The sequence below is a fragment of the Prunus avium genome, chromosome 1, assembly GCF_965620075.1.
Source record: "Prunus avium chromosome 1, drPruAviu1.hap1.1, whole genome shotgun sequence".
Lineage (NCBI taxonomy): Eukaryota > Viridiplantae > Streptophyta > Magnoliopsida > Rosales > Rosaceae > Prunus > Prunus avium.
Window position 1 is genome coordinate 38,595,681 of NC_142284.1, and position 25,308 is coordinate 38,620,988.

Below are 25,308 nucleotides of genomic sequence, written 5' to 3' on the forward strand. Positions count from 1 at the left end.
GAATTGGATGATGGGTCATGGAAGAACAGCTCATGCAATAACCCAATCCTAAATTAATATTTCATTATTAATTTATTCAAGTAAAAGACAATTTTACGCCGGGAATATTTTAATAGTTTAAAAGTTGACTTTTGTTCGAGCAGGAATCTGAGGATTTCAATTGCACTATTGCATAGAGCATGTCGAGATGAGTCCGTAGACACATAGTGGGCTCAAATCGGAGTTATATCAAAGAAGTTACGCTCAAAAGAAGTCCAGTGGTAAAACCGTAATGATTTCAAAAATGGATTTTTTAAAGACCTAGAACCTCTCTCTCTCTCTCTCTCTCTCTCTCTCTCTCTCTCCACTCACATAGACCCCACTTTCTCTCTCCTCTGTTCAGAAATAGCCACTACCTCCGTGGCTTCCAGCAACGATTCCGGCCACATCAGGCCGTCTTCGGCCACGAAATTGGTCCCATTCTCTTCGTCTTTCACTCCTCTACATATCTATACCAGTTTCTAGCCCTAAATCTAAGAAAAATTAAGCCAAAATTCAAGCCAAACTCAGCCCAAAATCGGGTAACTTCAAAATAGTGGTTTTCGAGGACTTTTCCGGCCAACTCCGGCCACTCCAAGCCGTGCAATCACACTCAAAACACTCTCATACCCTCCCTTTGTGTTTTCCCCTCAAAGACCCGACTTGATTTCATCCGAAAACCGTCGAATCCGAACATAGAATTTCTAGGTTTTTAAAGAGACAGAAACCTTCGTTCGAAGGCTTTAAAGGTGGAACTGATCGTCGAACCAAGGTATAAAGTTAGTCCCCTTGATGTGCTTGATCTGTAGGTATGATTATTGGCCAGCGGTTTGGAGTTTTCTGATGGCCGAAAAATTGCCCTACACACCCGCCTGCGGTGGCAGCGCGTCGGCGGGGTTCTCAAGATTGGATTTTTGTCCTAGAATGTTCCCCACGTCGTCCCAAGAACGACGGTATGCTCGGATTTCAATTTGGTTACCATTTGATCATCAATCGAATATCGCATATTAGGCGTTATTCGGGTTCGATGTGTTCGGACCGTTGGATCGACTTCATTTTCAAATATGTTAATCTAGACACCTCTAGGATCGTGTGCAAATTTGCGGATCGTGAATCGGAGTCCCGAATACTCCAATTTAATAATTCAAGTTTAGGATAAACGATAACCGTCCTATCGTGCGATCATGAGTGATCCGACTGTTCGATTCAAACCAAACTTGCAGGGCATGTTTAGTAAAGTGTGTTGAACCTATAGGAACTCTCGGATTGGTAATTGGAGGTCGTGAACCCCACAGGGTACCAGATTGACCATTATGGGAATTAATCGCTTGTTGAACCTCCGGTCTTTTCTGACCATTCCACCTATCAGAAATGTTGGAAATGGGCCTAGGAACTTTCTTAAATTTTGTACACGCACTTTTGATGTATGGTGTTAGGGTTTTGATTAAATATCTATGGTTGAGCTATTTTATTAATTAAATATTTTTAATTGCCTAAATAGGTACTCGGGCTTCATTGAACCCACAGGAAGGACCCTCAAAGGGTCAGGCAAGCTCAGATGCTCAGTGAGTGGACACTTGTTTTCTAAATAGTTTTAAGAAATTCTTGAATGGTGATTATTAATTGTTTTACTTATGGAATTGGTAATTTATGATTTCCAGTTTTCAAAATAGTATTTATGCATATTCGAATTTAGTTTGAGAACAATTCTGAAGGATTTTTCATGATTGAGTTAAGTTAAAGAATTATATATGGCTTTCGCTTTCCAAGCAGTTAGTTTGAATTCAAATATTTCTTTTATCAAATTATGTTTATGTTTACTTATGAATGGCTTGGAAAGTAGAAAAGAAAATAATAATAGGATATAATGATTTAATGAGAACTAGTATTTTAATTTTTCAAAAAATGTGCTTTTTAAACCACCATAGGTACCCAAAAATGTTGCCTTCAGATAATTTGTTGCCTTCGGTTATAATGATGTCCACGGACATTCTAGTTGTCTTCGGTTGAGTCTGCGCGCGTTTGACATTTGCCTCACGAGTCTTAGGGATATCCAGACCGTGAGGAGCAAGGATGCGGCTCAGGTTGATCAAATGTCTCTTGAGTCTTGCGAGGAATGCAGCTCGGGTCGACTTTGTGTTACCGAGGCCTGTGGGGATGTGTCACATTACGTGACATAAGGAATTGACAGTATAATGTGGGAGTTAAATAGAAAATTATGGAATTAACAGATTTATTATGGGTATACCTAGGTGGAAGGAAATTATTTCTTTTCAATGCTTTAAATTGATTTGATGATTTGATTGAATGTATGACTAATAATATATAACATGGACATAATTAAATTTTCAAATGGTTTTAACAATGTGGTTAGTATATTAATATTCTATTTTCCAAAACTTTATTTTGTCCACTCACACTTTTAAATGTTTTACGCCCCCAGGTAGTAGTCGTGTACCAGAGCACCACCACAAGGCGGCCATCACTCATCATTCCTTCTTTTTCTCTATGTAGGATATTTCGCTATGATTTTTCTATTTCATTTTACATTACTGAATTAGATTGCTCTGAAATTGCCCTAGGATTTCTGTAAGGCATGAGGCCATAAAGATTTGATGTTTGGTTGCATGAATTCTATTGTTGTGCATGCGGATTGGTTGTGGTTATTTAAATTTCTTTTCGTACAGGTGTAAATTTTTGGAAAACGAGTATTCACAGGGAAGACTCTGCCGAAGTCAAACCTTAAAGAAATTTTGGTTTTTGTTAGAAGGGCAATTTGGTCAAGAGTGTTTGGCGAGGAACCTGAGTGCCAATCAGAAGTGCTTAGGCGGTTTTAAGAAGATGTCGATTCTATCGTTCAGCAACACCATTTTGTTGTGGTGTCTGAGGACAAGTCGTCTCATGGATAAGTCCATGTTGTTGAAAGTAAGCCTGAAAGTCATGATTGACAAATTCTCCACCATTGTCTGAGCAAAGAATCTGTATTTGAGCATTGAACTGAGTTTTCATATGTTTGTGGAAGGATTGAAAACAGGAAAACACTTCATTTTTATTCTTCAGCAAATAAAGTCATGTCATCCGTGTACAATCATCTACGAATGTGACAAACCACGGAACGCCAGAAGGAGCAGTGATAGGTGAAAGTCCCCATACATTAGAGTGAATTAACGTAAACGGAGTAGTACACTTGTTCGTACTCAACGGATAGGGCACATGGTGACTCTTGGCCAAAATACAAGTGTCACATGTGAAGTCAGAGTCCTTGACACCTGAGAATAAATCTGGTATAAGATGCTTTATATAACTAAAAGATGGATGTCCCAATCAACGGTGCCATAACCAGATTTGCTTTTGTTTGCTATCAGATGAATGCGTCACACTATTGGACATGTCTGGACTGAAGTCATCTATATAATATAGCCCCTCTCTCTTAGTACCACGACCAAGAATCTACTTAGTGTGAATATCTTGAAACAAACAAAAACTCGGATAAATGAGTACATAGCAATTTAATTGTTCAGTAAGCTGACTTACGGACATCAATTTATTGGATAAAGATGAAATAAGTAAAGTATTAGACAATGAGAGAGAGGATGAGAGTGCAACAGTGTTAGCCCCTGTCACAAGATAAATAACTCCATTGACGTTAGCAATACAAGTTCGTCGAGGTTGTGTAGTATTCAGAAAATCATCAGGATCAAACGTCATATGATCAGTTGCACCAGAATCAATTATCCAACTCCTGGAATCAATCTTATTCGAAGTATGGAAACCATTACTGGTCGTATTGTGTTGTGTTCGATTTTTTAGAGTATCCCACCATTCGGGGTAGCCATGCAATTTAAAACAAGTCTCACGAGTGTGTCTCGAATCACAACAATATGCGCAATCTCGTCCATGTGTCGGGGTCGTTAGTTAGGAAGTCATAATCTGTGCAGCAGAAGATGCATAGGATACAGGTTTAGTAGGAATCCGGATCAGGATCTGAGCCTGAGTCGGGGTCAAAGTCGGAGTTGAAGTCGGGATTTGGGTTTGAATCAAAGACAAATTCTGGGTCAGGATCATCATCGGAGTCGGGGTCGGGGTCATCATCGGAGTCGGGGTCGGGGTTGTCGTCGTCGTAGTTAGGGTCGGGGTTGGGGTCGTCAAAATAGGATCCTGATTTCGGATCGGGTTCGGGGTCAAAGCATGCATCTGTAGGAGCTGAGCCGCCTGAGCACTCGACTTGGCTATGGTTGGTTGAGAATGAGAGAATGAGTCGATGGTGCTACCTTCATGAGGGTTGAAAAAAGCATCAACCCCCAAAGCGGTGGCGGGGGTTTGAAACTAAAGTCAGCAATTTCAAGATCACCGCTTTGATACCATGCTAAAATATGAAACCTAATATGAGAATATTTGTTTGTGGGAATTTTTTGTGTATTCTTCTCCTTGTAGGAGGTCATATTTATAATACAACGAAACCTGAATGGGCAAGTAAATAATAAATTCATACTTCTATTTACAGTAGGAAATTAGGAATTAAAGTAAATCAAATATAATTATAATGGGAATCCTTGGTGTGTAAGGAAAGAAAGTCAATGGTCCACAAGTCATGCCAACAAAGGTCATATCAAAAAATCCCTCCCAACACTACAACACCTCACCAAACTCAAAACGAAACAAAAATGAGCCAAGTTTATACGAAGACCAAGTAAAAGCCAAACCCAAATCAGCGAGGATATCCCTATAAAATGAAATAGAAAATCAATGTAGACAAGAAGGGAAATGATGTATTGCATATGTAGCGTCACATATAGCAATTGATGAAAATATCATATGAAAGCATAAGGAAGAGAAGGTGTTGTGGTGGAAGAAAGAAATAGAGGTTAGTGGATTAGAGGTGTAAGCGCTGGAAATTTTGGCTATGACGAAAAGACTGAAAAGTTTTTATATTTACTACGATGTGAAAATGAGTTCTCTCAATCGAGTTTCAAATCTACAGCGTAAAAATAATCTAACGGCCACAAATAGAACTCCGCATCGACTCTGCACAGTTGCACTTCGTAATGGAGAAAGTCCCATATATATATATCTCACAAGTTCCAATTTCTTTAGTAAATACCATTTGAAGTAACACGTGTCCTCCAAAAAACAATTGGGCTTTGTTTGTTTTGGTCCAAACCAAAGAAAAAACCAAAGACAAATTGCTTTGGACTGCATTGACCATGGCAGTCGCTCTGACACACAACAAGAAGAAAGTAGTTCAAATGAAATGGGCAGCTCTTTGCCTTGTATTAGTTTCTCTTGAAATTTCTTTTTTGCTGTTTCTCCTTTTTTGTTTGGATGAATCAAACATATAAGCAAATTCAGAAACACAAAGAACCTTTCTCTCTTAAAGTTGGTTTTATATAAGAGATTTTCTATTTAAACCCCACACCTCTCTCAATTCACCCCATGTTCTAAGTTCACCCCATCTTTTAATTTAAATTTTCACAATTTCTAAGAAAACCCAATTATCTTCCCAAACTACCCTTAAATACACCTCAAACTAAAAAATAAAAATAAATAAATAAAAAAGATTTTCTATTTAAACCCCACAATTTTCTTTGGTCCCAGCAAAAAAAAAACACAAACAAATAGAACCCTAAACCTAAAATTTAATACTTTCTAGAGAAAGAGAACAACTTTACCTCTCTCCAAGAACCGTAAATGGAATTCCAACACTTTGGTATTGTTGAGTTGATAATAAACAAGCATTTCCATCAACTCCCACGCATATTTAAAGAGGTAGGCTCGTCAATTTTCTATGTCTTTAAAAGAGAAGAGTAATCTGGCAATAGGATGTAGAGAAGTTTGTATTTTTCTAAAACTTGATATGAAGAGTGGTGGGGTGTGTGTATGAATGTACTATGGTTAATTATTAAGTTGGATGACCTTTTTGTCTTTTTACACAATAATAAAACTTACAGCTTAATGATTTAAGTATTGGGGTGAACAAAGAGAAGTGCGGGGTTTAAATAGAAAATCTCTTATATAATTACATAACAATTACAAGCAACAAAAAGCTCCTCTAGCTTATGTTTCCTGAGATAATTTCACGGGGACAAGGTGGAGAGCAGTTTTCTTAGAGATGGTGAGGGCAAGGCCAGTAGCTTCTTCCATGCTGATATCTTCCTCCTTCATCCCATTAGGCAATTTCCAATCAAACCAGTAGAGAAGATTTGCAAGTCCAAGCTCTACCGTTGTTGTTCCCATGTACATCCCAGGACAAATTCTTCGACCAGCTCCAAATGGCAAAAACTCAAAATGCTGCCCTTTATAATCAATGGAGCTGCCATCAAACCTTTCTGGGACGAACTCTTCTGGGTCCTTCCAAGACTCAGGGTCTCGTGCAATTGCCCAGTCATTAACAAACACCAGTGTTTTCGGGTCGACATCATAACCTTGGATTTTGAAATGGGACATGGTTTCTCTTGGCAGAATCATTGGAGCTGGAGGATGCAGTCTGAAGGTCTCTTTGATTACCATCTTGAGGTATTGAAGCTCATCTGTATCTCCTTCAGTGACTTTTCCTTTGTTTCCAATGCATCTTCTGACTTCTTCTTGGGCTTTCTTCATTAGTTTCGGTTTCCTAGCTAGCTCTGCCATCGCCCACACCATTGTAATTGCACTGGTATCTATTCCACCTAAAAACAAATTCTGATTCACAAGTGTCAAAGTAAGTTTAATTATTCCATCAAAATCAAACCCAAAAAAAAGTAAGATAATTTACAGCGCTTACCAAGAGAACTCCCTTGATGTTATTATGACCAAGTTGAGCAGCTCCAAACCCAGTTTGCTCCCTCACTATCTTAAGCAGCACATCAACTATGTCTTCATGATCTTTCTCCACTTCCGTCCCAACCCTGAGATGATCATCAATCACTTGCTGGAAAAGACCATCCAACTCACTCGAAATCCTATCGAACTCTTTATGCACCCCGGAAACCCTGTCTGTAATCCATCCGATCCAAGACGGAAAGTAGTCGGCTCCAGACAAGCCTCCCATCATGGCCTCAGTATCATGGATCAACTCATGAATATTTTTAGCATGCTCAAATTTACTTCCTTGGAAAGTTGTCCCATAAGCAATCCTGAAAATTATACTGGCAGTGAAAGCAAACAGTTTCTCAGTAAGATCAACTGGAGCACCAGAAGATGAGGAAGAAGAGATTGAATTGACCAATTTAGCCACCTCTTCTTCCCTGACAGACCAGTACGACTGGACCCTCTTCACGCTGAAGAGCTCAAGCACGCATATCTTTCTAATCTCTCTCCAGTATTCGCCATAAGGCGCAAATGCCACGTCTAGATAGTTGTATGTGAGCCTGCGGGTGCCGGCCGAGCTGGGTCTGCTGCAACAGTGGAGGTCGTTGGTTTTCAAGGCCTCTTTGGCTGCTTCTGCTGATGAGATCACGAGAGTCGGTACGCGGCCGAGATGGAGGAGCATGACTGGCCCGTACTTCTTGGAGAGCTGCCATAGAGATTGGTGAGGCGAGGAGCCAAGCTGATGCAAGTTGCCTATGAGGGGAAGTTTGGGAGGGCTTGGTGGATAGTGCTTTTGTGGGTTCTTATGTTGTTGCTTGTTCTTTTTGAGTAAAACCAGAAGAGGGAGAAGAAGAAATGGAAGGCACAGGATAAGTGGGGTGATGAGAGCCATTGGAGTGCTTTATCAGTTGTCTTTGTTTCTGTGAGAATTATTTCCTTGTTTCTTATATAAAGCTAGCTAGCCGGATATTTACAAAGCAATGAAAGTCATTATTATACATATATTAATATTGCTGATTAGTCGTAGTGCGACTGGAATTTAGCAACAGCAGGTAAGAAAATGGTAACTAGAGGACAAAAAATGTGATGCCTCTACTGACGAGTGCTTAAAAGGATGCTAATTGCTATCTTTGGTGATTGATTGCATATTAATTAATTAGCACCACCATGATTTCATTATCAAGATTACTATGATGTTTGTTGTCCAATTGCAATGCAAGGCTACTTTTGAAAGCAATCCATGGCCTTGGGATCGATCGATGCATGCATGTATATATATGCTTTCAGTGTGCGCGCATGCATACAATTATAAATTAGGAAAATGCTAGGGAGACCAACTTGGGATACCAACTCTCTAATAGAGCGTGAGACCCATTGTATTGGTGGGCTCCACCTCTATTAAAGAGTTGGTACACAAGTTGGTATCCCAAATTGGTCTCCCTAGCATGACCCTATAAATTATTGGCGTCCAAAAGTGGTTTTACTTGTCAAAGAAAAATGACGTTACACCAAATTTGTGCAGCCCAATTTGTTTGAACAGCATATTGCAAATTGCAATCCATATCCTTGATCCTTTGATTAGATCCAAATGCCGTAGAAAAGTCTAAATTTAAGAAAACAACATGCATCATTGGTGGCAGAGTCAAGATTTGATTTCATATTAGAGGGGGCTATTCACAAAATTTTTAAAAATAATTTGAATAAGAGCGTTAAAGCGCTAACCTCTTAATAAGTTAATTCGACACTAACTACTCATTTTGGCCCACTTCATAATATCATTTTATATAAATTAATAATATATATATTCGTTACAATCATAATTGTAATGAATTTTTTATTTATTTTTAGAAATATGAATTTCATATTTAAGTCGTCTACACTATTAAAGACTGAACTTAATAATTTATAGGCTTTTTATCATAAATGGTCCTTAACGTTTACAAAATTATAACGAATGGTCCTTAAGGTTTTTTTGTGACATTAATAGTCCTTAACGTTAGGGCTTTTTATCACAAATGGTCCCTGCTGTTATAAATTCGGTTAAGTGTCTGATGTGGAAGATAAGTGGAGCCCACATGTCCAATCACATAGTAACATGTGGATTAAATAAATAAATAAATATTTTTTTGATGAAAATCCATTTAGCCTCTCTCTCTCTTTCCCTCTGCCCTCTCTCCTCCCTGTGCTCTCCCACTTCCTCTCCCTCTGTTCCAATTTGCAGACAGCATTGCGGTCCCATTGAACATGCTATTCCAATTCAGGTTGATAAAAACAAATAAACAAATAAAACCCTAAGAAACTTCAGAGTACATGAATCAATTTTATCTTGATATAGAAATGATATGTAGAAAAAATTGAGAGGAAACTAGCTGAAGGGCTCATAGACTCTTTGTATGGAAGGAGGATTATAAATGCCTATTCTATAATCATAAAATATGTTCCTAGAAAAGGTTATGGTTCTTGAATGCCCAGTTTAGTCATCTCCATGCCAGAGAAGCTAAAGTGGTATTGAAAGGGTTTCCCTCCTATGATCCTAAGTTCCATATCTAAATCGAAAATTGTGGCTCAGGAACATTGACCATTTCTAGGAACAGACTTTTTTTTATGAAAATCCATTTAGCCTCTCTCTCTCTCTCTCCCTCTGTTTTTTTATTGCCTCTACAACCAGACCAACCCATGCCCACCCGCAACCCACCACAAAGATATAGTTTTATAACTGTATATTTTCTCTACCACTGTATTTTTATTTTTTTTTGCAGGTGGCAATGGGCAAGAAAAAAACAGAGGGAGGAGAGGACATGGAGGAGAGAGGGAGAGCAGAGGGGGTGAGAGGGGGTAGAGGAAAAAACAGAGGTAGAAGGAGAGGACAGGGAGAAGAGAGAAAGAGCATAGGGGGCAGCTGGTGGAGAGTAAGGGCAAAGGGGAAGAGAGACGAAGTAGAGGAAGGGGGGTGAAAAGTTGCAGAAAAAAAAAATGCAATTTTCATTAAAATAATTTTTTTTTTATCCACATGTCACAATGTGATTGGATATGTGGGCTCTACTTATCTTCCACATCACACTTAACAGCATTTCTAACAGCATGGACTATTTATGATAAAAAGCCATAACGTTAAGGACTATTAATGTCACAAAAAAACCTCAAGGACCATTCGTAACAATTTTGTAAACGTCAAGAACCATTTGTGATAAAAAGCCTAATTTATATGAGTGCTGTTATTTCCACCCACCTGTCCTATTTTCCTACCCACTTTATCTTCACACCCACCATGTAAATTTCTAAAAACATAATCTTATCTTTCCACCCACCATTCTTCCTAAAATACCCTTTAATTAATTAATAATGCAATTAGATTCAATCCCTCTCTCTCCAACTCTCAAACAAGGACGCAGAAGAAGAGGGAAGAAGGAGGAGGAAGAAGATGGTGTTTTGCCAGCAACAATGGGCAGAGATTCACTGAGCATCCGAGCAGCCATGATGAGCGAGTCACTGCGAAAGAGCCAAACCATTACTAACAGTGTCGTCTCCATTCTCGGCTCCTTTGACCACTGCCTCTCCGCACTTGAAACCTCCATGCGTACTACCCATGTGGGTCTTCTCCTAACTTTCTGTTTGGGTTGCCATAAAATCTTATTCAACAAGAACATGAAACCAATAGTTATGGATCACTTTGAGTTTGACTTGGCCTTTACTTTTCTTAATAGAACCAAATATGGGTTTTAGAGCTTCTTTTTTTTTTTTTCCTTTTAATTTCTTAGTGACCAAACAGCGGATCTCTCAGGAAATGTTGGGATTTTGAATTTCTTTCACAATTTTGAGCACTTGTTAATGTTTTCTTATTGGGTTTGTTTGAATATTGGATGGTACACATTTTTTCCGAAAAGCACATGAGAACGTTGATAAGAGTTATAAGATGTTGAAGGCTGTAGAGGTTATAGGTGTGTTGAGATTTTTTCATGAGTCCTTAGAAGTCATTTTACAAAGGAGTTAATTTGTCTTTAAATTTTTAAAGATAAAGTGGGTGTGAAAATAGGACAGGTGGGTGAAAATAGTAGCACTCATTTATATTAAAACATAGAGAAGAATAAATAAAAAATTCATAAATCCCAACACTAAGGTACCCAACTCAATGCACATGAAAAAAGGACGGAAATAAAAAAAATCCACAGGGCTTAAGTTAAATAAAAGATAAAAAGAAAGAAATGTTGTAAATTTAGGAGTTTTTAGTGCAAATATCATAAATTAACCTAAAAAATTTAAGAGAGATAAATAGATGAGAGATCAAGACTGGTCCCTTAATGGCTACGTCTGCCACTGTGCATCACTAATCTATCTCTCTTTTTATAAATACGATATTCAAATAAGTTTTGAAGTGTCTATTTATGTCTGCATCAGATCTCTCTTACATCTTAACAAAACTGACTCTTGTCAGTTCGATGAATAAGCATGCGAGCCAGCGCTCGACCACCTTTTAACCGAGCACAAAAAACCCGCAAACTTTAGCTAATCACTATTAATATTAATCAAAAAAGGAAATTTTGTATGTTCAATTCAATTAAGGAACTGCTACTTGTACTTGAACAAACAATTCAGTTGATTGCAACAATCCAATTATTTCAATTAAATTGGTACATGTGCAGTAGCAGCAGGGCCGTATTTTTGGAGAACTGCCAAGAGCAAGCATGACAAAAGATTAAATTAGCTTAGGTTAGGTGGAGGAAGAGGCGAAATGGTATTTTGCCCATACTGAACTGAAGTGAAACCCTTATCTTAAACTTCGTCTGTTCCTTGAAATGAGTTCGTCTTGTTTGTTTGTGTGTCGTGTCGAGACATATGTTTGAAATTTGAAGCTATACGAAAACCAAAAACGAAAACGGAAACCCTTGAGGCCATGTAATAATAGTATAGAATTGATCAAATCCTTCGGGCCTTCCACCAGCCAGCCAGCCAGCCAGCCAGCCATTATTAGACCGACCGGAGTCACCTTCTGATGTGATTTTACAAACAAATTAATTAAAAATAAAAGGATCGATGTCAATTTTATGTTGGCATGTGCTTAATTCCATGAACTTTAATTTTGTGGACCAGTGTTTCTGGCCCCTTACTTAGCCCTCCCACCACTATTATCAAGTCCCATCAAACATCTTGCCAGCCCTTTGTTTTCTTCGAATCTTGGACCCATTCATCGGTGCACTCTGATCTTTTCAGCCATGTGTTGCAGTTGTTTCACTTTCTGTCTAACATCCATGGAGTTATTAGTGCTGAAATAGCCATGACATCCCCTATATTTAATGGACACCTTGAGAAATGAGAGGGTCCTCCTCTTAACTGCGTTGATAGCTTTGCTAGCTAGCTAACTCATCGTGCCCTAGTTTGGGGACCAAAGAAAATACACATCAACCAAAACAAAAAAAAGAAGAAAATAATTCAATCACCACTACAATGTTTTAGCATCATGTCATCGGCCCATTCGGATAGAATTGTTTTAAATTTAGACATTCTGATGACATTATAAAGCGTTTGTTCACATATGCGAAGAATTGATAAATATGAGGTTCAAAATTCGTTGAAAGCACTTTGTGGTCAGGAGCAAGTCGAACTCTGAACGGGGATTAATCTCACCCTTCAAGTGTGAGGACACCTCATGGTATTTATAAATAAAACAAGTAAATTTTAAATTATTTATTACATATAGTTATTTCGAATTCATTCATTTGAAATGTAAGACATTAATTATTTCAAATACGTTCAATTTAATATTTTTTTAGTTTTTCTAACAAATTTAGACTAACTATTAAATCCAAAACATTTATTTGAAATTTCTCCACCCATATGGAGTCAAAATTCAAAACTCTAAAATAAAATAAAATAAAATTAAAATTGCTAGCTACAATTTCTTAATTTCAATACTAATTTCTTCGGTAGATACTTGCAAGTTACAATTTCTTAATTTCAATACTAATTAACACGTGTCATCCAAAAAAGTTGGGCTTTGTTTGTTTTGGTTACTTGGTGTAGAAGCCCAAAGCAAAGAGACTGCATGGCTTTTTCAAGTTGGGCTTACGGCCCATAATTTACAAGCTGATCCGTCACTTTCATCCTTTTGTATTTGCAGCCCAACATTAAGAGAAAAAAGAAAAACAAAATTAATAATGTTCCAAACACGCCCTAACTCAACTCAACCAGGGTTTAAATTGGGCCACATAATTAGTTACGTGGGGTCAGCAAAACTGCTCAGCATGCCAACCAACAGTGCAGATTAAGCCCCAGAATCGCATCCGACGACTCGCGGTAGCTCACAAAGAACAAGGGTTGGGGCGTTTTCCCGTTCGATTCCTTCGTTTAATCAGAGCGATATCTGTTCAATCAGTAAATCTAGGGTTAGGGATTTCAATCGGATGGAGATGGATTATGTGACGGAGTTCCCTCTTTCCCACATTGATCGGCGTCCAAGGAAGAGGCCCAGGATTGCTTGGGACGTCCCTCAAGGCCACCCAAAGGTGCAATTTTTACCCTTAAAGTCTTAAACTATCTCAAAATCAAAGTCCGTTTTTCATTATTTATGCTTGAATTGGTTATCTTGTTATTCAAAATTATTTTTCTAATATTTTGAATTCATCCCAGTTTACCTTTTTATTTGTGTTAAACATTTTCTGGGTAGCAAATAATGATACAATTATAGGTATAGCAGGGTAGACTGTAGAAATGATTTCATTTTTCAAAGTCTCGCGATCTGTTACTCTGGCCTGGAAAAGTCTGATCTTTTATAAGATATCGCCTTAGACATAAATTTATTTTTCTTGGGAAAAGTTGATGGTATAAAATTATGGGGTTTAAAAATTTGGAAGAATTGAAGTTGTCATTATCTGGTAGGTTTGTCATATTAATATTATTGGCAAACAAAAGTTGGATATGTTCCTGATCTGGTGTTATATGTGTGTTATTTATTCTGCATAAACTGTGTTTCTGTTTGATTCTCAGACAATATGATGGAAAATCAATGATAGATTGCTAAGGGGTTAAATTTTTCTATTACTTTTTGTATAGTGGAGTATGAATAAATGGCTGTGTGTAGGCTCAGTCAGGAATATATTATGAGCAAGATGTTGGAAATGGGACAAGCTTTGGACCTCCAAGGGTACTCCCAGACCATCCTAGTCTTTTTGTAAAGGGATTGACTCAAAAAGGCTCTCCCCCATGGCGAGATGATGACAAAGATGGGCATTACATGTTTGCGCTTGGAGAGAATTTAACTTCTCGCTGTAATTACATTCAATCACCATTGAAAATTTTTCTTTACATTCTTTGTGTCCTTTTTTTAATGCTGTATTTTAAACTTTCAGAACCTAATAAATCAATCTGATGTGCTTCCATCTTTTCTTTTTCTTTTTTCCTCAATGGTTTATTTCCAATGTTTTAAAAAATAAATATACTTAAAAGAAAAAAGTTCTAGGACATATTTTTTTGGGACGTTAGGGTTGCTCTTGAATTTGAAAATATATATATCGAACGAGTTGAAGTTTCTCCTTTTGGTCCCTTTTTGTTCTTTTTTTTTTTCTTACTGTGTGCATGTAAACATATTTTAGTCTTAACAAGTTTAGAATATTTGTTTACATTTAAGACACAACACCTATTTGTTTCTGTTGATATAATATTTTGTAAAATATTTCCTTAATTTCTTGTTTCTGTACTTGCAGATAAGATTCACAGAAAAATTGGTGAAGGTTAGGTTTCTTCACTGGCTTTAGACCTGTGTCTGGATGAAATTATGTTTCATCGATCTGTCTTCTCATATTTGGGCTCTTTGCATTATGTAGGAACTTTTGGTCAGGTTTTGGAATGCTGGGATAGGGAAACAAAAGAGATGGTAGCTATAAAAGTTGTCAGAAGTATTAAGAAATATCGTGAAGCAGCAATGATAGAAGTTGATGTGCTACAGTTGCTTGGGAAGTATGACAGAAATGGCAGTCGGTGAGTATTGTTTCCTGATGTGCTTATTTCATTTTCTTCTTAGCAGTTGTAAAATGAAATTTGGGTCAATTGTTAAGTGGCTTTATTCTTTGCAGTTGTGTTCAAATACGGAACTGGTTTGACTATCGTAACCATATATGTATAGTAAGTATATGCTTGATTTTTGATAACATAATTCCCCAACTTCACAAATATTTTGGGGGTTAAGACTTTGTTGGATTTAAATGGTCTTAACAGGTATTTGAGATGCTTGGACCAAGCTTATACGATTTCCTCCGGAAAAATAATTATCGCCCATTTCCGGTTGATCTTGTCCGCGAGCTTGGCAGGCAACTGTTGGAATGTGTAGCATGTGTGTAGTTGGACTTCTGTTGTTGCTCTTATTCCATTCAAAGTTTATAGCAGCAATTGTACCATTCCATAAGTTTTTACCTTTCCTTCTTAATTAATTTACTGGTAGTTTCTGCTTTGTTTTTTTTTTTATATTTAGTATAGCTTATTCATGTCACATGTATGAATATCTTCGTAGAATCTGTTCGGATGTCTAGTATGATACCATATAGAGGTTGTAGGTGGACATTGAATTCAATAAAAGTGCATTGCTATTAAGTTCTTATGCCTTCTCTGGCCTGTAACATTTTGCAGTCATGCATGATATGCGTCTCATCCATACTGACTTGAAGCCTGAAAACATCCTTTTTGTGTCTTCAGAGTATGTTAAAGTACCAGACTACAAGGTATGTCCGCTTGTTATGTCATTGCTTTGCAGTTGGTGTTTTCTTTTCTTTTCTTTTTTCCTCTTGTTGCCCCTTCCAATGTCACATTATCAATGCAGTTATTATTTTTACCATTTTTACCTGCGTTCTTTTAATATTGTGTCAAATATCCTTGAGTCTTCAAGTTTTTCCTTTGTTGTCGTAGTTTACATCCCGGTCACCAAAAGATGGAACTTGTTATAAAAGGTTGCCAAAGTCTAGTGCTATCAAGGTCATTGATTTTGGCAGCACTGCCTATGACCATCAAGAGCACAACTACATTGTCTCGACAAGGCACTACCGTGCACCAGAGGTTATTCTTGGTATGCTAATATTATGCTCTCTTTTTCCATTTAATCATTTCCTTTTTGAATAATTGTTATTAATTTATATTTTAGCATTCATGTGATTGTTTATATTTACAGGTCTTGGATGGAGTTATCCATGTGACATATGGAGTGTTGGTTGCATATTGGTAGAATTGTGTTCGGTATGTCTTTAAATTGCATTGGTTTGTTTGCTAAATTTCTGGATTAGATTAAAGTCTATAAAAGAAGTTCTGATGAAAAAAAACAAATGCAATTCTTTTCAGGGAGAAGCTTTGTTTCAGACACATGAGAACTTAGAACATCTAGCTATGATGGAGAGGGTCTTAGGTCCATTTCCACAGCACATGTTGAGAAGAGCAGAGTATGTGCTTCTTGAAGAGTTTTATCATACTTTTGATATATTAAGGTTCAGATGACATTTGTTCGTCTGTATTCACCACTTTCTCCTTTGCTACTTCTGTATTTTTTTTGGTTTAGCCGCCACGCTGAGAAGTATGTCAGGAGGGGTAGATTGGACTGGCCAGAAGGTGCAACTTCACGGGAAAGTATTAAAGCCGTTTTAAAGCTACATCGTCTCCAGGTATGTAGAATTTTTACTTTCTCTAAATATATTAAATTCTTATGTTTCGAAACATGTTCATGAACATTGTTGCAGTAACACCTTAAAGTCAACAAATTTATGTTGTCTTTGGCAGAATATAGTTATGCAGCATGTAGATCATTCAGCTGGGGATCTCATCGACCTCCTGCAAGGTCTCCTTAGATATGACCCCTCCAATAGACTAACAGCTCCTGAGGCCCTCAGGCATCCGTTCTTTACCAGGGATCATTTCCGGAGGTTTTAGTGATGAGTTGCCAAATTCATTCTTGCAGTGTTAGTAGGTTTAATTGGAGTGCATTGTGAAGTTGTGGATTTTTGAAGAGCGGGGTTGCTTGCTTTCCTGAATGTTGTTATTTCTTGGCATACACAAGCATAAAGGGCTGGCCAGGAATTCTCAATTTCCGTCATTTCACTTTCGGGTGAAAGATTCTGTAAATATCCTCTCTCATAAGTTTCTCCTTCGATTTTGTACCATGAAAATGAAATGTAACAAGTTTCCCATACAATGAGGTGATCCGCTTTCTGAACAAGTTTAGCCTTCACCATAAGCATGTGCATGTGTTTGTTTAAGTTTTCTTAGAAAATGAACATATGGCTGTTACAGACATGCTACTGAATAATACTGTGCTTCACATATTGCAATAAATTTCGTTCTTGTTATCTCATATGGATTTTTGCAAGTGGCAAATTTTGGAGTGGTTATATTTTTGCTTCTCGATATTGAATTTTGAGTAGGGTTTCGAATGATCAGATTCTGAACAAGAAGAGAAATTACAGTACAATTACAGCAAAGACACATCAAAATTCAACTACCAGACTATCAGGTCGTTGGAAAAAGAGTGCTTTCACTAATCAAATGCTCGAAACGTCAATATAAATGCTTCCTTAGTGTACGAAAATCGAAACATAATCTGAAAACAGATGAAAATGTAGATGAAAATCCAAATGCTTCCTTAGTGTTTTGTCTTGCATTTTCTACTAACCAGAACCCCCTCAGGAGGTCTGGTGAACACAACTTTGCAGTCACCATGTAACCAATAAGAGTACCGTAGGATATTTCCAAAATTAGCACGTGCTCTGAAAGATCCCTTGACTTCAAAAACGGCTCTATCGGTCTCCATCTGCTTCTGAAGCCTTTGGCTCTCTAACAATCCAAGACGGACTTGACTAACCACCATATGAACATTTGCAAACATGGACTCACTCCTGTGTGCAGAAAAGGGTTCTATGTATTGGGTAGCAATTAGGGTATTTCCATAATAAAGATCAATGATCAAGGAGCTAAAGTCCACGCTCACCTTCTTGTTTGGATTGGTGAAGTTCGCTAGCACAGTAAGGTCAGCATTGAGCAGATAGCCCATGTCAAGGTAGGCTGCATTGAGGGTGGCAGTGGAGACATCGAATTTCGGAGTCCGGGGGCGAAAAATAAGATAGACTATGAGAACCACTAGGCCTCCTATGATTATGAGAACCCAAAAAATTGCACAGAAGATGGCTAATGACCATTGAAAGAGGTTGGTTTGTTGAGTATGTGGCCTGAGCAAGCCATGCGGGTGAGTACGCTGGCCATGTTGTGGCTGTCCATGATCATGGCTTGACATTGGCACTGGGACCAGTGGCTGGGTTTGCTGGCCTTGACGCTTTGCCGGAGGTTGTGGGTCTTCATTATCTTGGTTTGCAATGGGCGACTGGGGGACTAGCGGCTGGGTTTGCTGGCCTGAATGGTTTGGCTGTGGATGAGGATGGTCTTGAAAGTGTGGATGGAATGACACCAATGGACCTAGTGGCCGAGAATGCCTGCCTGAATGCTTTTGCCGGTGACGACGGGCTGGCTTAACATCTGGTGGTGGTTCAGGGTGGTGTTGTTCAGTCCAACCGGGACCGAGGCTCACAGGGCCTTGGTGATGTGGTTGATGCCGGAATGGACCAACAGGAGGTGTTTGGGGATATTGGTCTGGACCTTCTGGTTGAAAGGGTCTGACAAAATGAGGGTTGGCGTCACCTTGGGTATGCATGGTAGCATGGACAAGTAGTAAGCAAGGAAGAAGAGCTGAAGATCGAGGGATGAAGAATAATAAGGAATTGGAGGCCAACAGGGAAAGAGGATGACTTGAAGAAAACTTCAAGGATGATTTTTGGAAAGGCAAAGAATCAAACGTTGCTAAGCATGGGAGGCAAGTAATCTTGGTACCAACTTTTTTCAAGTGGTTCTGTTTCTGTATTTTAGAGTGGCTAGGCTAGGCTGGGCCAATGCGAACGAATACATTATACAGGTTCTCCACCATATCGGATTTGGGATACCCTTTAGAAAAGAGATTAGAATGAACATTATCACCCCTTTTTTATTTTGCTGAATGAACAAGAAAAAATAAAATGCCACGCATGTTGTTTGGGGTTTTGGGGTTCTTTCCCCTCTGTTTCATCAACAACAACAAAATAAATTGCCACGCACAACTCGAAAGAAAAACAACAAAACTGAAACAAAAATCCAAATACTAACCATTAAGATAAACAACTCAATGTTAAATTGTTTACGACCACAGAACATCTTCACACGTTCAGGGAAGATGTTGTATTGTGACTCGGAGTCGAGCTACAAAAATGCCCCAAGTATTGAAAAAGCAACTTGTCAGCACTTCCATTATGATTGTAATAATTAATAGTGATTCGTTAGAACTCGTAAGTTATCTCCACTTTCTTCCATCCTCGACACTCCAGCTTGGCAAAGGAAACCCGAGCTTCTATGCTTTAATCCGCTTTTATTCAGAGCAGGACATGACCATAAAATTTAGCAGCTCTTTCTTGTCAATCCCTACATACAAAGGAAGAATACAACGGCCTCATTCATAATTCTGCCTCAGTAGACCACACCTAACCTCCACACACAAAAAGGAGGGAATAGTTGCAGTAGGTGGCACTCACTGCATATCACATTAGAAGCCATACCCATGCCCAAATTTGATCAATAGTTCTCACGCTAACGTTCTCAAAATGGATCTGCAGCCTCTGCATGTCAGCTATAATCCCAAGAAGGGTCATCGTGCATCCTAAAAAATAAAATATAAAACTTTATAAGGGATTTAAGTAGCAGAGAGAGACATTAAATGAGAAGAACAAGGAGCAGAAACAATACAAGAATTGTTACTTGCACGTCATACAGCATATTCATATCCTAATGTCAAGGAATGCAGCAAACATCACAGCAGAGACAACAGAACACACAAATTATTATCCCTCCTAACCTGATCACGACATACTCAGACTGACAAAGCAAGAAGTCAAAAGCAAATTCATGAGCATTAAATGTGACCACTTGCATCATCCCATATTATTATTACTTCAAAAAGAAAAAGACAATCAAAATTCTAGATTGTTTCAGAATTATATTGGTAGATAACACCTAAGACCAGACATACACCTAACACCTGAGGGTTGACTTCATAGTCCAGAAAGTAAAAGGGATACCACATCACTATGTAGTTCTGAAATCTTCATAAGGTGTCTCTTTGGTCTGTTTTCCTTAGACGAATTTGGAGAGATTAACAAGGATGAACCAACCAATAACAATGTGCTCCGAGAAGAGAATCAAGGTAACCATGAAGTAGTCTGGTTCTTGCAAACCCACTCACATTACCTAATACCTATTGTTCTAAACAACAGCAGTATCAGGTTATATGTATGTATTACAACCAACAAAGAAAAGAACAAAGTAGGTTAAAGTACCATTTACCATTCTAAGGAGAAAGAATGTGTCAATTTAGGGAGACAAATTGTACAAGGATAAGCATAAAGCTCTGAAAAACATCTGGCTCAAAAGAATCCAAGGTCCAATCCTGCACCGCATGTGCATAAAGAATATTACTGGCCGATCACAAGAACATGGTGAGAAGACATTAAAAAAAATGAAGGGTATATATTTTTGGAGACAACTAATAATGAAGCAATACTAACTTTAAAGTTGGTGCCTCAAATAGAATACCGTAACAACAACGAAAAATTTCACTGTTTCAATTTTTCTTGGGATGAACTGCGTCTTCATAAGCACAAGACAAATGGATATATTCAGGATATCTAATTTTCTATTCAGCACACAATGAAACGGTTAAACTGCCCCCTCTTCCATCTTCCCCCAACCCCTCACCCACACCCATCTATACTGTTTGACACTCACAAAACAGCAATAAATTCATCTATTGAATACGTACAGAAATAAACAAAAGCTCATAAGCTCATACCTGAGTTCTTTTGCAGCTTGCCAGAAAGGGCGCAAGATAGAAACAAGACCAGGCTTGATGAGGTGTAATCGTCAACTAGCAAGTGCCTCTAACAATGGACTCTGCAACTCACCAAAAAATAAGATAGCATAGTCAATATCATACCATTTGTAACAACTTTACACAGAGCTACACAACCAACCTCACAATCCACTACAGCCAATGAAACCATCTTTAAAAGTAAAAGAGGTTGGCAGCATCACAGGTTTAACGATTCATCAATAATAAGAACCAAACTTATAGCACTAGAAAATAAGATTCAATATAACTTCAGTGGTGTGAAGAAAAATTAAATTTGCTATTGAGTAAATGGAATAACAGCGCTGCCGTGTAAATAAAGCTATTAAATACTTTCCCATTAACAAATCATTCAAGTAAAACACATAAGCTACTCCATAAAAATAGCATGGCACATATGGATACATGAACAGAAAAAAAATACAAGGGTTTATATACCATACTGACCATTTTGCATTTTCATGCCATCTTTTGAATGGATGACATTAACCAGTCTCTCAGAGACAGCTCCATCAAGAGTAAAGCCCTTCTCCATCATCTGATCCCATACCCTACAAGCCACTGAAAGCTTATTTTCCTTTATGAGACCTCCAATTATCAATTTAAAAGTTACCTCATCAGGACAACATCCTCGATTCTGCATTTCCTCGTAGAGATGCATAGCTTCACTCACTCTAGAAGCCTTGCAAAGCCCATTAATAAGAGCATTAAATGAAACCACATCAGGGGCGATGCCCTTCTCTAACATCTCACTGAAAACACTATAAGCCATTGCAAACTTCCCACTCTTACATAGGTGATCAACTATTGTAGTGTAAAATATCCGGTCAGGCAACAGACCCATAACTGTCATCTGATCAAGAAGGTTATTGGCTATATCTGAACTACCTTCTCTTAAAAAAGCTTCTATAAGAATAGTGAACGTCACCACGTCTGGCATGGTGCCCTTTTGACCCATTTCCTCAAACAGTTTATAAGCCCTTCCAGTACGGTGTGCCCTGCAAAATGCTGTGATGATGGTATTATATGACACAACATTACACAGCCCCTTTGGCTCCATCCTAGTCCTCATCAACAAATATGCCTTATCCGCTCTATTAGCTTGACAAAGGCCCTTGAGAAGCTGATTGTAACTATACACGTCAGGTTCCATACCACTCCTCTCCATTTTCTTCATCAACTTCTCAGCCTCCTCCAACATGAACTCATTACAACAATAATTCAATAACACATTGTGAGTAACCAAATCTGACTCGCACCCATTCCTCTTCATAAATGACTTGATTGCCTGTGCCTTATCAATTCTACCAGCTCGACAAAACCCATTAATCAACGTATTATACATCAAATTACTAAACTTGAGTTGACCCTTCATTTCACCTATTACAAGGTTATATGCCAAATCAACCTTCCCACCATCACACAATCCAACAACAAGCGCTGTACACGCAATATTATCGGGCTTGAACCCTTTCCTAATCATACTAGTCCAAATATCAACTGCCTTATGAAATTGTCTAACTTTACACAACCCATCAATAAGTATAGTATATGATACAACATCAGGCTCTCTTCCTTTATCAACCATCCTATGGAACACTTCCAGAGCAAAATGTGTCCTGTTTTCTTGGCACAGAAGATTCAAATATATATTGAAAGCCCAAATGTCAGGCACAGCCCCAAGCCTATCCATGTCTCGAATAAGTTTTTCAATGAGAGTGAAATTTCTGATCTTGCACAGCCCAGAAATGAACCTAGAGTAAGTAAATGCGCTTAAAGAGAAGCCCTGTGGCGCCATTTCGTAGTAGTAGTGCTCGGCGAGATCGTAACGCGAATGGCGGACCAACACGCCGATGAAGCGATTGTAGTCAATGCTAAATACGCGGCAATCGGAGCGGGTCATTTCGTCGAACACTTGGAGAGCTTGATCGATGAGACCAGTTTTCACGTAGTAAACTATGCGACTGCGGAATATGAGGCGGTTAACGCCGAGACTGCGATACATATCAGAGTGAATGCATAGCAAAGACCATACATACGAATAGGAACTTAATGCATCGGAAGGTATGGTATCAGGCAGACAGAGAAATCAAAGCCTAAAACCCCAAAAATGGTGAGAGAGAAGGGACGAGCAGGCACAGGAAAAGCTACAGCGGAAATGAAATTGCTACCCGAAAATGGTTGTATATCCATTCGAGAGAAGGTATAGCCAAGCTATGGCAGCTGCCAAGCCCACCTGGTTTCAGCAATGGAGATTAACTCAGTACGTCGCGGGCAAGAGAGATGGGTCGAGTAAGTGGGTGGTTTTGAGGGCCCCAAGCCAAAACCCAATGTAGTCTAAACTGGGCTTCAGATTGGGCTGCCTTACTTGGAAATTTAGTGGGCTACATTGGGCTTGAGAACGTTGTTTTTTTGCATTAACGTTCTGAACTTCTTGGATACTGCTTGCCTCCTTCCCTGTAAAGAGATACTCCTCCTTTATGTGAATCACAGTTTGACACATATGTAAAAAGAATTCATCAAAAACACAAAAAGAAAAACTCATGCACATATATCACACTAATATTGACAAGAATGTAGAAACTTCTACTTACATGGTAAGGTGGGAAGTATTTTCTTTAGATCAACAACTAATTGGTACTTAAGTTATCAAGTTATTTAACTTTAACTTTTAGACCGATGTCACATGTCTATAGTAGGTTGTATTAGGCCAATCTCATTTGCTTGCAAATAGTTTTAAAACGATAATAAACAAGTAATGTTATATGTATCATATTTATTAATCATAACCCTAATACAATTATATTCATCCTCATATTATAGTCAAAGTTGGACTCTCTTTACTTTACATATGCAGAATTTTCAAAATATATCTTCAACAATATGATATACATACAAATTACAATGTCATATATCATATATAAAGTCTCTTTTTCACTTGGCACTACGTTACGAATAGCAAAAGGTCATCCATGATTATGATCTATTAGACACTTATTCCATCATCCCAACTCACACACAAGTGGAAAACCATGCTTCCATCTTATCTACAATTTGGACAATCTTCAAGTATTAATTTTGCCACATATTCTCAGAAAATATATGAGATATTTAGTCATATACCCATTTTCAGCACTAAAACTATAAATAAACCCTACACCATTTAATTTCTATAAACAAACCCAAAAAATGATAGCAGACTCTATTGAATTTAATTTTGATTATTAAATTTTTTTGATGACCTATTGAGTGTTTTGGGCTTTTTATGAGGTTTTGGAGTTGTGTTTGTTTTAAGAAATCAATGGCAGTTTTGTAATTTAAAAGAAGTTAAAAGTCTTTTTTGTTATGTTGTAAATGGGCTCTCGGTGTGTTTCTAAAGTCCATTTCATCTAGGTTTTTTTTGAATTTGAGCTCTTATATCGGGTATAATAGTGAATCTCTCAAAATATATCTTAGAATTGATTGGCTCAGCATTTCCTAAGAGTTATCCGTGATGATATATAGTTTTATTTGTCCCTTTGTTCTAATGAGCCCACCGGGGTCAAGTTAAAAGACCACTACAAAATACAACTACAACTTTGGGTGGGGGTGGCGGGACCAGACAAGAAAGAAAAAAGGCAATTTGGATTCTTTATTTTCTTTCTTTCTTGCCTACCTTTTTTGACCGTTATTTTTTTATCTTCTGCCAAAAATTATTTATTTATTGTTCCTGGTGCAACTGACGTTGACTGCAACTCAAAGGGTCTTGCGTTCACATAAAATTATAATGCACGTCCATTTCTCACCCCCCAATCCAAAAAAAAAGAAAAGAGAAAGAAAAAGGGAACGTCGGCCATTTTTGTATAAATCGAGCACACTGGACCAAACATCCCACTTGATTGAACAAACATCATGCAGTTGGCTTCGTTTAATTTTGTCATAATTAAATCCTTGGTCAAATTTAAACTGCTGCTGCTTCTTCTTCATCTCATTAGGTGAGAAATATGTGAAGCCCCCATACAGCACCGTCGTTGACCAACAAGGCTTTGTTTTGGTCACTTACATTTTTTTTTAACAATTTGCCATGAAAATAGAGCCAATTGGCACCTCCCAGAAATAATGACACTTTTTTTCTTCTTCTTGTTTTCTAAGATTTCGGTTGCGAATGCTCTTAGAATAAATTATATTAATTAATTAGCGGCAGTCCGAGAAAAGAAAAGAACAAAAAATAAACCTAGATCAACAAGTCATTAGTTTCTGTTGTTTACTGTGAGGTTCAAAGATTGATCCATCGAGATATTGTATTAGATCAAACTACTAGAATGTATGACTAGGAATTAGAGTGTTTTATAATGTGATTTGAGTGCTTAATTAGTTCCTAATCCCCTTTCCAACTTTCCAGCCATCTTTTGATGACTTCTTCATCTTTCTTTTTTGAAACAAAACTAGTAAAATACACAAACATATTTGAGTGCAATGTCTGAAGAACTTGGCCCTCACTATAGTATAAAGTGCAATATTTGATATTTTACTTGTTTCTGAAATTGAAAGCACATGTTACGCATTTTCCATGCCTC

At 37.9% G+C, this 25,308-nt stretch overlaps 4 protein-coding genes across 13 annotated transcripts; 1 reads left to right on the forward strand and 3 right to left on the reverse strand.

Moving 5' to 3' along the window:
• Window positions 1-6,002: 6,002 nt before the first annotated feature.
• Window positions 6,003-7,765, reverse strand: LOC110760531 (cytochrome P450 71B36-like). Its single transcript, XM_021962810.2, has 2 exons — window positions 6,779-7,765; window positions 6,003-6,696 (listed from the first exon to the last, which is right to left on the reverse strand). Exons 1-2 carry the CDS (start codon window positions 7,694-7,696, stop codon window positions 6,073-6,075), a joined length of 1,542 nt encoding a protein of 513 aa, XP_021818502.1. The 5' UTR covers window positions 7,697-7,765; the 3' UTR covers window positions 6,003-6,072.
• Window positions 7,766-13,030: 5,265 nt separating this feature from the next.
• Window positions 13,031-17,125, forward strand: LOC110760524 (serine/threonine-protein kinase AFC2-like). Its single transcript, XM_021962799.2, has 12 exons — window positions 13,031-13,304; window positions 13,880-14,066; window positions 14,502-14,528; window positions 14,622-14,775; window positions 14,871-14,919; window positions 15,013-15,127; window positions 15,421-15,512; window positions 15,697-15,853; window positions 15,956-16,020; window positions 16,123-16,220; window positions 16,337-16,439; window positions 16,555-17,125. The coding sequence occupies exons 1-12, from the start codon at window positions 13,203-13,205 to the stop codon at window positions 16,702-16,704; spliced, it is 1,299 nt and encodes a 432-aa protein (XP_021818491.1). The 5' UTR covers window positions 13,031-13,202; the 3' UTR covers window positions 16,705-17,125.
• Window positions 17,126-17,175: 50 nt separating this feature from the next.
• Window positions 17,176-18,642, reverse strand: LOC110760543 (proline-rich receptor-like kinase). Its single transcript, XM_021962827.2, has one exon. The coding sequence runs from the start codon at window positions 18,473-18,475 to the stop codon at window positions 17,414-17,416; it is 1,062 nt and encodes a 353-aa protein (XP_021818519.2). The 5' UTR covers window positions 18,476-18,642; the 3' UTR covers window positions 17,176-17,413.
• Window positions 18,643-18,936: 294 nt separating this feature from the next.
• On the reverse strand, window positions 18,937-23,034 carry LOC110760548 (Pentatricopeptide repeat (PPR-like) superfamily protein). 10 transcript variants are annotated; one of them, XM_088247315.1, is made up of 6 exons: window positions 21,200-23,034; window positions 20,696-20,796; window positions 20,191-20,293; window positions 19,926-20,109; window positions 19,407-19,507; window positions 18,937-19,272 (listed from the first exon to the last, which is right to left on the reverse strand). In XM_088247315.1, exons 1-2 carry the CDS (start codon window positions 22,755-22,757, stop codon window positions 20,771-20,773), a joined length of 1,584 nt encoding a protein of 527 aa, XP_088103441.1. In that variant the 5' UTR covers window positions 22,758-23,034; the 3' UTR covers window positions 18,937-19,272; window positions 19,407-19,507; window positions 19,926-20,109; window positions 20,191-20,293; window positions 20,696-20,770. The 10 variants fall into 10 exon arrangements, with proteins under 10 accessions (XP_088103441.1, XP_021818532.1, XP_021818528.1 ...); XM_021962840.2 differs by lacking the exon at window positions 19,926-20,109; XM_021962836.2 differs by lacking the exon at window positions 19,926-20,109 and having other exon boundaries at window positions 19,383-19,507.
• Window positions 23,035-25,308: the final 2,274 nt, after the last annotated feature.

Excerpts from the sequence above, each read along its gene's own strand:
- LOC110760543 (XM_021962827.2), bottom strand. The coding sequence starts at position 18,475 with ATGCATACCCAAGGTGACGCCAACCCTCATTTTGTCAGACCCTTTCAA.
- LOC110760524 (XM_021962799.2), top strand. The coding sequence starts at position 13,203 with ATGGAGATGGATTATGTGACGGAGTTCCCTCTTTCCCACATTGATCGG. Across the intron at positions 16,021-16,122 it reads TATTGGTAGAATTGTGTTCG|GGAGAAGCTTTGTTTCAGAC; the intron begins GTATGTCTTTAA and ends AATTCTTTTCAG. Across the intron at positions 16,440-16,554 it reads TAAAGCTACATCGTCTCCAG|AATATAGTTATGCAGCATGT; the intron begins GTATGTAGAATT and ends TGTCTTTGGCAG.
- LOC110760531 (XM_021962810.2), bottom strand. The coding sequence starts at position 7,696 with ATGGCTCTCATCACCCCACTTATCCTGTGCCTTCCATTTCTTCTTCTC. Across the intron at positions 6,697-6,778 it reads ACATCAAGGGAGTTCTCTTG|AATTTGTTTTTAGGTGGAAT; the intron begins GTAAGCGCTGTA and ends CTTGTGAATCAG.
- LOC110760548 (XM_088247317.1), bottom strand. The coding sequence starts at position 22,757 with ATGTATCGCAGTCTCGGCGTTAACCGCCTCATATTCCGCAGTCGCATA. Across the intron at positions 20,797-21,199 it reads TGGCATGAAAATGCAAAATG|AGTCCATTGTTAGAGGCACT; the intron begins GTCAGTATGGTA and ends GGTGAGTTGCAG.